This window comes from Copadichromis virginalis, linkage group LG20 (assembly GCF_057382275.1).
Source record: "Copadichromis virginalis isolate Kocher_CV1m ecotype Utaka linkage group LG20, C_Virginalis_male_GT1.1, whole genome shotgun sequence".
NCBI lineage: Eukaryota > Metazoa > Chordata > Actinopteri > Cichliformes > Cichlidae > Copadichromis > Copadichromis virginalis.
The window spans coordinates 26,045,316-26,061,106 of NC_140637.1; the positions used below are offsets into that span (position 1 = coordinate 26,045,316).

At 44.1% G+C, this 15,791-nt stretch overlaps 1 protein-coding gene across 1 annotated transcript in view; it reads left to right on the plus strand.

The window, feature by feature from the left end:
• tpk2 (thiamin pyrophosphokinase 2) overlaps positions 1–15,791 on the plus strand; it is a 19,478-nt gene continuing 3,687 nt past the window's right edge. The window contains exons 1-7 of the mRNA XM_085443411.1: positions 1–138; positions 220–461; positions 8,995–9,058; positions 9,141–9,271; positions 9,388–9,506; positions 15,452–15,584; positions 15,695–15,791. Coding sequence (XP_085299537.1) covers positions 69–138; positions 220–461; positions 8,995–9,058; positions 9,141–9,271; positions 9,388–9,506; positions 15,452–15,584; positions 15,695–15,791 — 856 coding nt within the window. The 5' untranslated portion in view covers positions 1–68. The remainder of the gene's footprint in view (positions 139–219; positions 462–8,994; positions 9,059–9,140; positions 9,272–9,387; positions 9,507–15,451; positions 15,585–15,694) is intronic.

The following is a 15,791-nucleotide window of genomic DNA, read 5'->3' on the forward strand; positions in this document are numbered from 1 at the left end:
CATGCGCAGTAGAGTGGCTACAGTGCTAGCAGCTGAGTTGTGTGTGCAGTTATTTAAAGACATTTAAAATGGCTAGTTGTTCTTGGGCAGAAAACATACTCCAGCTCCTCCGTAAAATGAATAACTTTTATTTACCAGGTATGCGGGTGACAGTAAGAGAAAGGATGAAACGGATGAAGGCAGTTTGATAAGTAACCACGTCTATATTTCTCTCCACAGGTTCGTGTCGTTCAAGCTGCTTTCGTTTTGAGATTGAAGGAGCCCAGGTCGGCTGGATACCTCCTCACGTAGCTTCGCTTTTAGCACGCTATCCAGACGTGTTCAGTCCGCCACACCAGGGTGCAGTGACCCTCTGCCACGGCCTGGACTCGTACGAAAAGAGATCCGAGGCTGTGAGTCATGTACTGCAAGCTCTCAGACAGGAGCCCTCTTTAACCTGCCTTAAAGGATGGAGAGATGAGGTGAGGCGCGCAAGTCAAACGTGTCTTTGTGTGGTTTTTCACTGGAAGCATTACATACTCTTTACCCGTGGCCAACTGTATCACGAGTTGTAAAACCAAGCCTGACCCCCAGCCCTGTGCCAAAGTCAGAATTTACTAAAAACCTTTCAACTTTGCAAGCAACGTTCCCTCTAATTTTTCATGTGTCTGAGCGAACACACAAACTCCCTGAGCGGTCCCACAGCAGACATGTCTACTGTGGTCACGCCAGCATCGAATCCATCCAAATTATATGGTTTATTAAAATAAGCAAATTACAGCATTTACATTTATGTTAGACTACTTTTAATTAACTGCTTTAGCCCACTTACACGGGCGCAGCCAGTCACTTACTGACTAACACTGCAAAACAGAATTGTTAAGTTTCAATTGTAATTTTTTTTTGTGCGCAACGCAGATTTTTTGTGTGCAGAGACCGCGCACGCGCGCAGCTTAGAGGGAACATTGTTTGCAAGTGTGTCCTCACTGCAACATCTGAGACTCAAGTACGCGCAAATGTAGAGGAAGTAGTGTTTGTAGGAACTGAAGGGTTCCTACAAACCTTTGGCGTTGTGGGTGGATTACACTGTCCTCTGTTTTGTGATACAATTTGTCCTGTTTTCTAAATCCAACATGAAAGTGAATTTTTTTAAAATTTTGTGACTCCAATTCCAGCTATAAAGTGTGTTTTGATTTCTAGGCCTATGCCCTACAATAAACACTGCTTTGAAAACGTTTTTGCCACCTTTCTTAGCATTAGTTTTTATGTGCCTAGGCCTAAGTAAAAGTGTGTGTGTGTGGGGGGGGGGGGGGGGGAAGAGTCATATTTCTGTTCCACTAGTACCTACTTGGCTCCACTTGGCTCGACTCGGTTTTTTGGGTTTTCCATTGGGTAGTAGTTCCTTATTCCAGGTACTTTTTTACTATCTGTTGGGATTCCAAGTGAGCAGAGTCGATCCAAAAATGTGACATTGGTAGACTGCATTCCACCGATTGCCAGTCAGTGACATCACTCAGTGCTGTGGGGGGGCTCCCACGCAAATGCAAAGCAGAAGATGAAGCATCGCCAAACTAACTTCGTTCCAAGCCAAAGACAAGAAAATATGATGAACAGCCCCTGCTGACTTCAGCACATCCAAGGAGGAACAGTTCATTGATCTAACCTCTGATTCAACAAATAGGCTGCAGTTTAGGAGGCTGTGCGAAGATTTTCTTGTAAAACAAAGGAGCCTAGTGGAAAAAAAAAGTTTGGGAACCACTGACTCAATGTCACATAAAAGCAAGTCCTTCACAAAAATCAAACCTGCCATTTTTGTAATTGGGGAAGTGTCTACGCAAAAACCAATACCTTAGACCAATCATGATATGCATATTTATTTGGTCTTGGTGACTGATGATAGCAGGAACCAGGCAGAACAACCTGAAATGAGAATGTGTACCAGGAGATCTGTGAGCTGATGGCTGCTCAGGGATACCAGAGGACGTACAAGAGCAATCTCAACAAAAACCTATCAAATATAAAAGCGATTGCAGGACCATCAAGGACCACCACAGTCAGAGTGGTTCGATTGGAAATGGTTCAATCAAATGGACTGCATCTGCAGGCACTGACCGGCAAGCAACAGGAGGAAGATTGGGCTTGACTCGGCTACAGCATTGTTGGAAACCATAATGAGGATGGTGAGTTCTTTATGGGTTAATGCGTCTTTTATGCTAATTATCCTCACTTTGAACTCACAAGAATATTTTAAAGGTAATACCATTGTCTCCTATATGCAGACAATAACCTAGATGGTTAACTATCAACTCTAACTCCAAGTAGTCACTTCCAAGAACAAAATATTTTTAGCTCCAAGTACATTTCCACAATATTGTTGTTAAACTGGCTTTCATTAACCATCTCCCATTTCTGCCTTTCGCAAGAGGAAGAGGACCCACACCAAACCGGACCTGACAAGTGTACTTGAAGAGATGCATGCTCAGTGTCCTAAATCTGGCCCACCATGAACAGCACAATCGATTTGCTTCTCAGTGAGAGATGTAAGGCAATGGAGCAAGAAGCCATCTTCCAGAGGAAGGAGATTACAGAGTGCTACCTTCATCCAGGCATTCCTCTTTGTGCTGGGTGAGCTTGTACAGGCAATGAGTTGCCAGCATGAGTGACATTTTTACCCCTCAGCTATGAAAGGCTGATGTGGTATCGTCGTCACCCTGTTGGCGAGCGTGCAGCATGGACTCCTAATTTTGTAAATGTGATAACTCAAGAAGGAAGTCACGTAGGACATTTAAATTGAAACCATAGGTGCAACTACTAAAAATCGGGGACAGGTTTAAATCTCAGTGACCTTGACTTGAAAGCTCAGAGGTCAAGTTTTCTGAAAATCTTGTGAAAGCAATAACTCAAAAATGTAGGATTTTGAAATTAATACCATAGGTGTGGCTAGTAGGAGGCTGAGGGGTAGCACTGGCAGTCACCAGTATTTTTACATCATGAATGCAATAAATGTATATAGTTTAACTTTTCAGCCTTCATTTTGCACATTGTAAATCGTTTGGATTTTGCTGCTGACTATAATAAAGAATTCAGTGACCATTGTGTATGTGAGTTTTTTTTGTTTTTTGTTTTTTTTTGGGGGGGGGGTTGTCTGTTACAACACCAGTAGGAAAAAAGTATGAACCAAACAATTATCAGTGAAATTTTGGTGCAATGACAGCTCATTTGTAATAAAAAGTAACCAAAAGAAATAATCTTCTTCGCCAGGTAAAGTCATCACAAAAAACACTATATTATTGGATGCGCCAATGCAGAAGATATTGCACATTTTAGTTATTGCAACAGTATATCAAGAAACTGTGTCATACTGGTGTCGGCATTTCCTATAACTCTGTTAGTGTTTAATAGGATTTAACATAACACAAACAAGTTAAATGTATCTTTTAACATTTAATTTGTATCACTGAATCTTGGTCACCAGGAAAAATAAAACTTAGAAACAAAGATGGAGACAGAACACAACTTTATTGTCAAAATTCATAGTGACATTAAACAGGAGTACGTTTGTGGGGACATGACTAGGAAGGCAACGGCACCTTCCCTTCAGTCTGCTGAAAGCATTATCAATAACCAGCCATGCTCAAATGATTTTCTTTTTTAAATGTCCAGTGTCATGAAATGGTTTCAAGAACAAGCTTTGCAAGGGACAAGCTGTGTCTCCAAGGATGTAATAGCTACCACACAAATGTTCTTGATGTGAGCTGGTAAGAGGTTTTCCCAGCTAGCTAACTCCCACAGTGTGAACATATTGGTATGGTATTCAGTTATATTGGAAAACAACCTAATCCAAGTTGAGTCTAGTTGAGTTGACTCAAGATGAGTAGGTACTAGTGGAAAAGAGGTTCATTTGTCCTCTAAACCTAAGAACTGGTTGTGCTACCCTTGGCAATGAGAACTGCAGTGCAAACCATTTGTCATGACTTGCAAGTGTATTAGAACATTATCATGCTGTATGGGTTATACAGCAGGATCATGCACTTCAGTTTCAGAGTACTATATGATATAGCAAAATAGTATTTTTTTTATTTTTATTTTTTATATACACACACACACATGCAACGGCAAGGGGGGAACAGCCCACCTGAGATTGGGAACTGACCTGAAAAACAGGAACATTGCAAAGCTTGAAACCTGGACTCTCTGTAGCCGATTACCAAGACTACGTAAAATACCCTTTGAGGATCTACTAGGTGATGTGAATGCAGCACTATGGACCATACCTACTGCAACCATCTGCAACTAACCAGCTGATCTACATCATGGCAGCAGTGATCAATGAGGTGCTTGGCTACAAGTAGAACAGCCACAAGGAGCAGTACAGTCCATGGAAAAGGAGGCTAAAGGCCAAGATCAAGGAAGCACGGAGGAAAGTTAGCCAACTATAGGAGCTGCAAAATGGTGCGATGAAGAAGGTGCCTAAGAAGTACAGCACGCTGTCTCTACCTGAGGCCTTGGAAACTACCAAGGAAAGACTGACAGCCTTGGCCAGCCGCTTTAAGAGGTACACCAGAAAGATAGAAGGCAGAACCATCCAAGGTATACAGAGACTGAGCAATACTGGAAGAGCATATGGGAGAAGGACACAACACATGACGGCAATGCTCAGTGGCTAGTGGATCTAAGAGCAAACCCCAGCAACCTCCCTGAACAGAGACCAGTAACCATTACAGTGGCAGACATCCAAGAAAAGGTCTCCAGTATGAAGAGTTGGACAGCACAAATGAACCAGCTGCTAGTGGATGAGAGACACCCAGAATGGTTAACCCCCAGAAGGAACCGGTTCCATCCATCTACCGGCCAATAACCTGCCTCAGTACCACATGGAAACTCCTGTCAAGCATCATAGCAGCTAAGACGAACAGACACATAGCTCGATAGCGGGGCACAGAAAGGGATTGGCAAGAGGAGGAGCCAAACGCGAGCTATTGGTAGACAGAGCAGTTGCCTGAGACTGCAAGACCAGGCTGACCAACTTATGCATTGTCTGGATTGATTACAAGAAGGCCTGTGGCTCGATGCCGCACACCTGGATCTTGGAATGCCTAGAACTATAAAAGGTCAACAGGATCCTAAGAGCCTTCATTCACTTGCTCAATGAATACCTCAGGCAGCAGAAACCCAAGAATGCAGAGAAAGAGGAGGCACCATTATGGAGGGACAGGCCTCTGCACGGTATGTACCACAGGCAGATAGAGGAAGTGGCTAACATCCAGAAATCCTACCAGTGGCTGGACAAAGCCGGACTGAAAGACAGCACAGATGCACTAATCATGGCAGCACAGGAACAAGCTCTGAGCACATAGAGGCTGGGGTCTACCACACCAGGCAAGACTCCAGATGCAGGTTGTGTAAAGATGCCCCTGAGACAATCCAGCACATAACAGCAGGGTGCAAGATGCTAGCCGGCATGGAGCACCATAACCAAGTGGCTGGCATAGTATACAGGAACATCTGTGCCGAGTATAACCTGGAAGTCCTCATTAGTGCCTCTGTGCTGTCTTCTAGTCCAGCTTTTTCAGCCACTGGTAGGATTTCTGGATATCAGCCACCTCCGCTATCTGCCAGTGGTACATACCGTGCAGGGGCCTGTCCTTCCATGATGGTTTCTCCTCTTCCTTTACTTTCTTGGGTTTCTGCTGCCTGAGGTATTCACTGAGCACGCAGTCAGGAAGATGGCCCCCTTCTTCCTGATGTATTCATGGATGTTCGTTGCCTCATCCTGGACTGTGGACACTCACTAGTCCCCGGCCTCCTTCCCTACGCTTAACATACAGCCCCAGGGTGCTGGACTTGGGGTGAAACCCTCCATGCATGGTCAGAAGTTTCCTGGTCTTGATGTCAGTGGCTCCTTTGGCCAGCTTATTAACCGAGCAGGGTGCCTGATCACGGGGTGTTGATAGCCTGGATCTTTTTCTTACCATTCAGTTGACTCCTCAGGACTTGCCTGACCCTCTGCAGGTACTCAGTGGTTGCAGCTTTCCTAGCGGCCTCTTCATGGTTCCCATTTACCTGTGGGATCCCCAGATACCTGTAGCTGTCCTCTATGTCTGCAATGTTGCCTTCTAGTAGTTCAATCCTGTCAGTTCTGGCTACCTTCCATTGTTATCATCAGACTACATTTCTCCAGTCCTAACAACATTCCGATGTCGTTCCTGTAGATAGATCCTGGTGGTGTGGATCAATGAATCAATGTCACGTTCACTCTTGGCATACAGCTTAATTTCATCCATGTAGAGGAGGTGGCAACAGCTCCATTCTGTAGCCAGTATCTGTAGCCAGTCTTGTTAACGGTGTCACTGAGGGGGTTCAGGCCTATGCAGAACAGCAGTAGATCCCGCACTTGATGTTAACTTGTGATATTGGCTTGAAGTTGGGCTCTAGTGTGAATATATATATATGTGTATATATATATATATATATATATATATATATATTAGGGGTGCAACGATACACAAAATTCACGGTTCGGTTCGGTTCGATACTTTGGTGTCACGGTTCGATATTTTTTCGATACAAAAAAATGTTCATGCATTTTTAATTTGTCATTTATTAAAATTATAAATATATATTTTAACTCAAAAGTACAGTTTTTAAATTTAACCCTAACCCTTGTGCGTGTTTTTTATTTTGACAGCGAATGCGCACCTGCGGACCACTTATGTGCAGCCCTGGTTATTTAGCTCATCATATTGCAGCCACAGAAATTCTTTTGTCCATGAAACCATAAAGCTGCACTTTCTTTTTGCCTTATAGTCTGATTTGTCATAACTTCTCCGTTTTGTGGTAAGCTTTTCTTTGGCTGTCACTTCTTCACCCTGACCTGTCTTATTTGGCTCAGCAGAACTGAAATGCTTTTACACACGCACTCACATAAGCTCAGCGATTCTCTGCGCGATCAACCTCTCACATGTTTAAGCTGCGGGAGATTTCACTTGTCATGTTTGCATAGTAAGCTAACGATTAATAAGACGATGTCAGAGGAATTGGTGCACAAATTATCATCACTCACAGATCAGTGCTGTCGCTCTCTATACACAGTTCGCACGATTGCAAAGTGAAAGCAAAAAAACAAGCGCAAATTCAAACGCGATTTCAATATGTCACATATTGACAGTGGCTCACCGATGCCAATGACATAATTACCCAGCTACATTTCTGAAAGAATGCAAAAGCATTGACATATATTTTTCCTACAATAGCCCGACGGGCAGGGAAGAGATAGATTTTGGTAGCCCGACTGAAAAAATCGCTAGCCCCGGGACGTCGGGCTAGCGATATTGCGAGCCCTGTATCTGATTGAGGAATCACTCATCTTTGGAAAAGAGAGTTTATTACAGAGAAATGGCTCTTTCCAAAATAAAAGCTATACTATCCGCTTCTTCTGGGCTATATTCTCAGCAGCATAAGGAGAATCATGTGCTAACAGCTGTCTAAATGACTCGGCTAAAGTTAGTAGCATGCTTGCTTTTTGTTGTCTGCTTCCACTTGTCTTTGCACTAGGATGATGTCGGCGTAAATGTGCAGTCATATTCGTTGTGTTCCCACTAGTGCTTTCAGGTTAATCTCGTTGAAATGACCTTAACGCCACAACATGGCAAATCTCCGTTAACGAGCTACCACCCATCGCTCCGTGCATGGGGCTAGACGGCCAACACGTTAACGAGCTAACTGCGCTAACACACTAGTTCACACCAATGTAATTGAGCATTGCATGGCACATCCAACATACTGTTTTACTTTAGTCCATGACTCGCTTACCTTCAGGGTCATATGTCACATGAAAACCAAAATAATTCCAAACGCCAGATCTGAATGAGGTTCAATTTGCCTGTTGCAAGGAGAGCTTAACTTCTGTCTCGCTAGCTTGCCCTGCGCTCTTCCTTCTGACGATGCTGTCTGTGTTGAACGCTCAGTGGATCTGCGCTGGACAGTGCAGCCTAGGCGGAGTAGTCAAACACAGATTCACTGAGCGCTCAACACAGACAGCATCGTCAGAAGGAAAATTGATAAAATAAATTACAAATGTTGTATTGTTCGATACATATGCGTACCGAACCGAAAGCACTGTATCGAACGGTTCAATATCGATACGAATATCGTTGCACCCCTAATATATATATATATATATATATATATATATATATATATATATATATATACACATGCATATAGTGATTAGATTGCTCAGATAATAATAAAGTATAATAGTCCAGCCTAGAATTAATAAACATGAACACGCTTTTCAACATCACTCTGAGAAATGATGTTTCTAATTTTTTGCAATATCTTGCAAATAAAAAAAAAAGCACTCCCACATATTTTATTAAAGTGCATGTTAAAGGACATGTGCTGGTCAAATTAGCTCCAAGATTTAGCACAGTGTTAATGAAGGCAAAGGTAATGCCTTAGCAGTATTTGATTAAAAACCCTGCTTATGAGGATTTAAGACCAAGTAGAAAAGCATCAGTTTGATCTGACTGTAGGAGAAGAAAATTACACAATTACACAATTACACAATCCCACACAACATCCAGCCCATAAAGGGCTGGATGTTGTGTGGGATTATGGGATTATGTAAATGTATCTATTTAAATAATCCCACTAACTGCATGACTTTGACTGGTGGAAGAAGCCGGAGAACCTGGAGAGAACCCATGCAGACACAAGGAGAACATGCAAACTTCATAAAGAAAAGCCCCGCCAGATGGTGGAGTCTAGCCCAGCAGCTTCTTGCTGTGTGGCAAGAGTCCTAACCACCATGCTAACCAAATTGCATTGCATTACATTTTGGCTTTGGGTTCAGTTGTTTACTTCTCTGAATGGTTATAAGCAGGTGGAATGAAAAGGGCAAAGCAAGATAGTTTCACTGTCTTAAATATAGGTGGAAGGTGTGAAAAAATGTTCAAGGTTAAATCAACTTACATGTTCTCACTTATAACACTAAAACATCTGTTCTTTCAGAAATACAGTGTAATGCCCAGATTTTCAGACTGCCCTTTGATGTGGATGGAAAGAGCAGCTACAAGTAGGTTTTGGAGCACCGTCTCAGGCTTTTATATTATACCTGTGTTTGAGCTGTATGAGCAGACCATGCTGCTACACTGCAGGTCTCTTTGGGGTGAAGCGGTATGGAGTTCATATCAATGGCTACACTGTCAGTGACAGTCAGGAGGTTTGTATGTGGTTGGCACGGCGCTCCCACACCAAGCAGACGTACCCTGGGCTCCTGGATAACATGGTAAGAATAGACTGAAACACTGACATACGAGACAGTGTGATGAAAGCATTGGTGCAGCATCTCATGTCAAGCTATTCCACTTCAGTTTCTTCAGCGTATTGCTTGTATCCTCAAAGGCAGCAGGTGGGCTGGCTGCTGGTGTTGGCATCAAACACACTCTGGTCAAAGAGTGTCAGGAGGAAGCCTGTGTTCCAGCAGCCATAGCTAAGAAGGCTCGTCCAGTTGCAACAGTAAGGTGAGCTTGATACACTGCTAAGAAGAAGGGGGTTAAAGAACAACGCTAAGGGTAGTCTACACTTTGTTTTCTTACTGACATATCTCCCGAAAAGACTCCAACTAACAGTGATTACACAGTAACAGATCAAAAGGCAAAAACAGAGCCTCCAGATCCCCACATAATAAGGGGGATGGGGCTGTGGAGATATATATATATATATATATATATATATATATATATATATATATATATATATATAAAAAAAACACCTAGCTCACCCTCTGCGGGCGGTTTATCCTTCAAGCTCGGGTCCTCTACCAGAGGCCTGGGAGCTTGATGGTCCTGCACAGTATCTTAGCTGTTCCCAGGACTGCGCTCTTCTGGACAGAGATCTCCGATGTTGTTCCCGGGATCTGGTGGAGCCACTCACCTAGCTTGGGAGTCACCGCACCTAGTGCTCCGATTACCACAGGGACCACCGTTACCTTCACCTTCCACATCCTCTCGAGCTCTTCTCTGAGCCCTTGGTATTTCTCAAGTTTCTCGTGTTCCTTCTTTCTGATGTTGCTGTCATTCAGAACCGCTACATCGATCACTACGGCCGTCTTCTTCTGTTTGTCTACCACCACTATGTTTTGTGGTGGTTAGCCACCACCATTTTGTCCGTCTGTATCTGGAAGTCCCACAGGATCTTAGCTCGGTCATTCTCCACCACCCTTGGGGGCGTCTCCCATTTTGACCTCTGAACTTCCAGGCCATACTCGGCACAGATGTTTCTGTATACTATGCTGGCCACTTGGTTATGGCATTCCATGTATGCCCTGCCTGCTAGCATCTTGCACCCTGCTGTTATGTGCTGGATTATCTCAGGGGCATCTTTACACAGGGATGGGTACCGGTGGCACCGGTTCTGACATAAACGGTAGTAACCAGACCGAAAAGCAGCGCACATTTCGGTGCTTTATTTCGGTGCTTTTTTTTCCTGAGCTGTGATACACTTCTAGCCAATCATTTTACGTTTCCGAGGATAGTAGGCGGGGCCGGGTACGTACGTTCTGTTAGAGCAGAGCTACAGATTAAAAATGTCCAAGGCGAAGCGGTCAAAAGTCTGGCTGTACTTCACAGCAAAATAAGCAAACTCAGCAGCCTGCAACAAGTGCTTTAAGCTGATACTGTGATACTGTGCAAAGGAGGTAACACCTCAAATCCGATGAAACACCTGGCGACGCATAGCGTTTTTTTTAAAAAGCCCAGAAATGCGCCGTATTTGATAGCTTGCTGCGAGACCTCACACCGTGCACGTCGGGTGGGTTGCCAGTTATCGGACCCAGAGCAACATCCCCCAAAAACCCGAAGAATAGAGTCCTAGCCCCTAGCCCTGCCAGTGTAGCAGAAATGATGACGGATGATGATGCAGCAGCAGCCGTTCTTCTCTGCGTGAGTAGCTTCATGTTGTTTGTGTGTAATTTACGTTGAGTAGGCTAACCACGTTATTACATTAATGCATGTGAGGTGAACTAGCAAACATCATCATAGCTACATGCGGCTGTCTTCTTGTTTGATGGCAGATACTCCCTTCACCCTGGCCAAAAAGGCTAAAATGACCAAAGAAAAAGTGGGAAACAGTTAAACATGAGAGGTTTTTGGACAAAGTTTGTGTTTTTTCCATTGATTAAGCACTGCTTCCAGCCAAGAGTGATGCCATATATGCCACATAGCTGCAGAAAAGGCACACATTGTTATCTTTTTACAAAAAACCCAGCTGAACATGAGAGGTTTTTGGACAAAGTTTGTGTTCTCCATTCTTTAAGCACCGGTTCGAGCACCGTTTAAGCACCGGCACCGTTTCAAAAGTACCGATTTGGCACCGGTATCGGATAAAACCTAAACGATACCCATCCCTACCTCTATGTCTGCAATGTTGCCTTCTAGTAGTTCGATCCCCTCAGTTCTGACTACCTTCCCTCTCTTTGTTATCATCCGACTACACTTCTCCAGCCCGAATGACATCCCGATGTCATTGCTGTATATCCTGGTCGTGTGGATCAGTGAATCAACGTCTCGTTCACTCTTGGCGTACAGCTTGATGTCATCCATGTACAGGAGGTGGCTGACAACTGCTCCGTTCCATAGTCGGTATCCGTAGCCAGTCTTGTTAATGATCTCACTGAGGGGGGTTCAGGCCTATGCAGAACAGCAGTGGGGACAGAGCATCTCCTTGGTAGATCCCGCACTTGATGGTGACTTGTGCTATGGGCTTGGAGTTGGCCTCTAGTGTTGTACGCCACATCCCCATTGAGTTCCTGATGAAGGCTCTCAGGGTCCCATTGATCTTGTACAATTCTAGGCATTCCAGTATCCAGCTGTGGGGCATTGAGTCATAAGCCTTCTTGTAACCAACCAGGCAGTGCACAGGTTGGTGACCCTGGTCTTGCAGTCTCGGCTGACTGTTCTGTCTACCAGTAGCTGGTGTTTTGCGCCTCTGGTATTCTTGCCAATCCCTTTCTGTGCCCCGCTCATGTATTGACCCATGTGCCTGTTCATCTTAGCCGATATGATGCTTGACAGGAGCTTCCATGTAGTACTGAGGCAGGTTATTGGTCGGTAGTTGGATGGGACCCATCCCTTCTTGGGGTCCTTGAGGATCAGGACCGTCCGACCTTTGGTTAGCCATTCCGGGTGTCTCTCGTCAACTAGCAGCTGGTTCATATGTGCTGCCAGATGCTCGTGGAGGGCAGTCAGCTTCTTCAGCCAGTAGGCGTGAACCATGTCGGGGCCTGGTGCTGTCCAACTCTTCATACTAGAGACCCTTGCTTGGATGTCTGCCACCGTGATGGTTACTGGACCCTGTTCAGGGAGGTTGCTGTGGTCTGCCCTCAGATCCACTAGCCACTGAGCATTGCTGTTATGGGTTGTGTCCTTCTCCCATATGCTCTTCCAGTATTGCTCCGTCTCCAGCCTTGGTGGTGCTGTTCTCTTATTGTTCCCTTGCCACTGAGAGTACACCTTTGCTGGTTCTGTGGAGAACAGCTGGTTTATTCTCCTGCCTTCTATCTCTTGTGTACCTCCTCAAGCAGCTGGCCAAGGCTGTGAATCTTTGCTTGGCAGTTTCCAAGGCCTCAGGTATGGACAGCTTGCTGTACTTTTTTTATGCACCTTCTTTGTCGCACCTTTCTGCAATTCTGTTAGTTGGCTAACCTCCCTCCGTGCTAATTTGATCTTGCCCTCTAGCCTCCTTCTCCATGGAGGGTACTGCCCCTTGTGGCTGTTCAACTTGTAGCCAAGCATCTCACTGATCACTGCTGCCGTATTGTAGATCAGCTTGTTAGTGTCGGTAAGCGTGGCTGTAGGTATCATCCGTAGTGCTGCATTAACATCATCTAGCAGACCTTCTGAGGGTACTTCACGTAATCTTGGTAACCGGCTACGGGGGATCCAGGTTTCAAGCTTGGCCATGATCCTATCTTTCAGGTCAGTTCCTCTCGCACTCAACGATCCTTCTCCTATCGCACTTGGGGCTTTGTACCCAATCTCCCCCCTGACCTGGCGTCCTGGCTCCCCCTTGCCGTAGCATTTATGTTGTACCTCGTCAATCTCTAGCTGTGAGAGTAGTCCCTTCTTTCGAATGTTGGAACACTGAGCTACTAGTTGTTTCGCCGTCATTGTGGATGTTGGGTATCGAAGAATCCATAGGTCCCTCATCCTATTCATGTAACCAATTCCGCCAGGGTTACTTGCGTAGTAGCATTCCAACAACGCCCTGTTTTCGTCTCTAGTAGCCCGCTTCTCGTCAGGGTGCCCTGGTTCCTCAACACCTGACGCGGACCTCGTTGATCCGGGCGACGACCGAGCCGGCATGCCTTCATATTTATGTGTCCCGCTCATGTCTGCAGTAGGCTCACTTAGCATGGGGTCTAGCCTTAGGACCCTTACTGGATACAGACGCCCCAGGCGGGGATCGAACTTGCGATCCTCTGCTCCTATATATATTAGGGGTGCAACGATATTCGTATCGATATTGAACCGTTCGATACAGTGCTTTCGGTTCGGTACGCATATGTATCGAACAATATAACATTTGTAATTTATTTTATCAACTTTCCTTCTGACGATGCTGTCTGTGTTGAGCGCTCAGTGAATCTGCGTTCGACTACTCCGCCTAGGCTGCACTGTCGAGCGCAGATCCACTGAGCGCTCAACACAGACAGCATAGTCAGAAGGAAGAGCGCAGGGCAAGCTAGCAAGACAGAAGTTAAGCTCTCCTTGCAACATGGACCTCCCCCACCCTCATTCAGATTCTCCTTATGCTGCTGAGAATATAGCCCAGAAGAAGCGGATAGTATAGCTTTTATTTTGGAAAGAGCCATTTCTCTGTAATAAACTCTCTTTTCCAAAGATGAGTGATTCCTCAATCAGATACAGGGCTCGCAATATCGCTAGCCCGACGTCCTGGGGCTAGCAATTTTTTCAGTCGGGCTACCAAAATCTATCTCTTCCCTGCCCGTCGGGCTATTGTAGGAAGGAAAAATATATGTCAATGCTTTTGCATTCTTTCAGAAATGTAGCTGGGTATTTATGTCATTGGCATCGGTGAGCCACTGTCAATATGTGACATATTGAAATCGCGTTTCAATATGCGCTTGTTTTTTTGCTTTCACTTTGCAATCGTGCGAACTGTGTATAGAGAGCGACAGCACTGATCTGTGAGTGATGATAATTTGTGCACCAATTCCTCTGACATCGTCTTATTAATCGTTAGCTTACTATGCAAACATGACAAGTGAAATCTCCCGCAGCAAGCTTAAACATGTGAGAGGTTGATCGCGCAGAGAATCGCTGAGCTTATGTGAGTGCGTGTGTAAAACCAGCAGCATATATATTTTAGTTCTGCTGAGCCAAATAAGACAGGTCAGGGTGAAGAAGTGACAGCCAAAGAAAAGCTTACCACAAAACGGAGAAGTTATGACAAATCAGACTATAAGGCAAAAAGAAAGTGCAGCTTTATGGTTTCATGGACAAAAGAATTTCTGTGGCTGCAATATGACGAGCTAAATAACCAGGGCTGCACATAAGTGGTCCGCAGGTGCGCATTCGCTGTCAAAATAAAAAACACGCACAAGGGTTAGGGTTAAATTTAAAAACTGTACTTTTGAGTTAAAATATATATTTATAATTTTAATAAATGACAAATTAAAAAGGCATGAACATTTTTTTTGTATCGAAAAAATATCGAACCGTGACACCAAAGTATCGAACCGAACCGAACCGTGAATTTTGTGTATCGTTGCACCCCTAATATATATATATATATATATATATATATATATACATACATACATACATACATACATACATACATACATACATGTATGTATGTATACAAAATGTGGAAGTTGAATTTGTTATTTCTATCAGTATATTTGTTGCTGGACAGTAACAGGAGTCACTGTGGAAAAGGCTCATTCCGCTGTGATGTACCACAGAAAACCATCAAACAGCTTCTGTCTATAAAACCAGAACTATTTTTATTTGCAATATCTTTTTACATTTCTACATTGTATTTTTGATTGTTGATTGTTTGATTGTGATCTACAGATCTGTCACTTCAAAGCCTGCGCAGCTGCTTAGAACCTCTCAGCAGCTGCAGCTCGATCGTGTTGCTATAACAGGCAGAACAAACACAAGTCTGTGAACACTGTTTTTGCATTAATTGGAATAGTGTGATAAAAATGAATTAAATACTGGGTATAAGAAAACATGCGTTTTAGTAGTCAGAATGGTAGAAGGGCACCGGTACTGGTGTTGATATACTGCAGCTTTGGTGTGGCTGGATCACAGCCTCACAGTGACACCTCTGGAAGAACCTCCTGTTCTGGAGAATCATTGCTTTATGAAACAGTTAGTTACATAATTGGATTTTCAAAGAGACAATTTAGCTGCCTTTGTTTTATTTTATTTTCAAGCTACACATATGAGGATGAAGAGGGTGTGTTTCCAGAAAGCCAGTTTGTCTTTGATTTGGAACTTCCTTTGGAGTTTAAGCCCATAATAGGGGATGGAGAGGTGCAGGAGTTTTACCTCCTCCCCATAGATAAGGTTAGTGTTTTTCTCATACTATAATTTGGGAATTCAGCTTCTAGGAGCCAGTACTGCATGGGTTGAGATATAGATGACACAAAGATATAAAATATAGCATCTTGTTTCAGGTGAAGGAACTGCTGGTCACTGATGACTTCAAACCCAACTCTGCCATGGTAGTCTTGGACTTTCTCATAAGACACTCGTACATTGACCCTGACACAG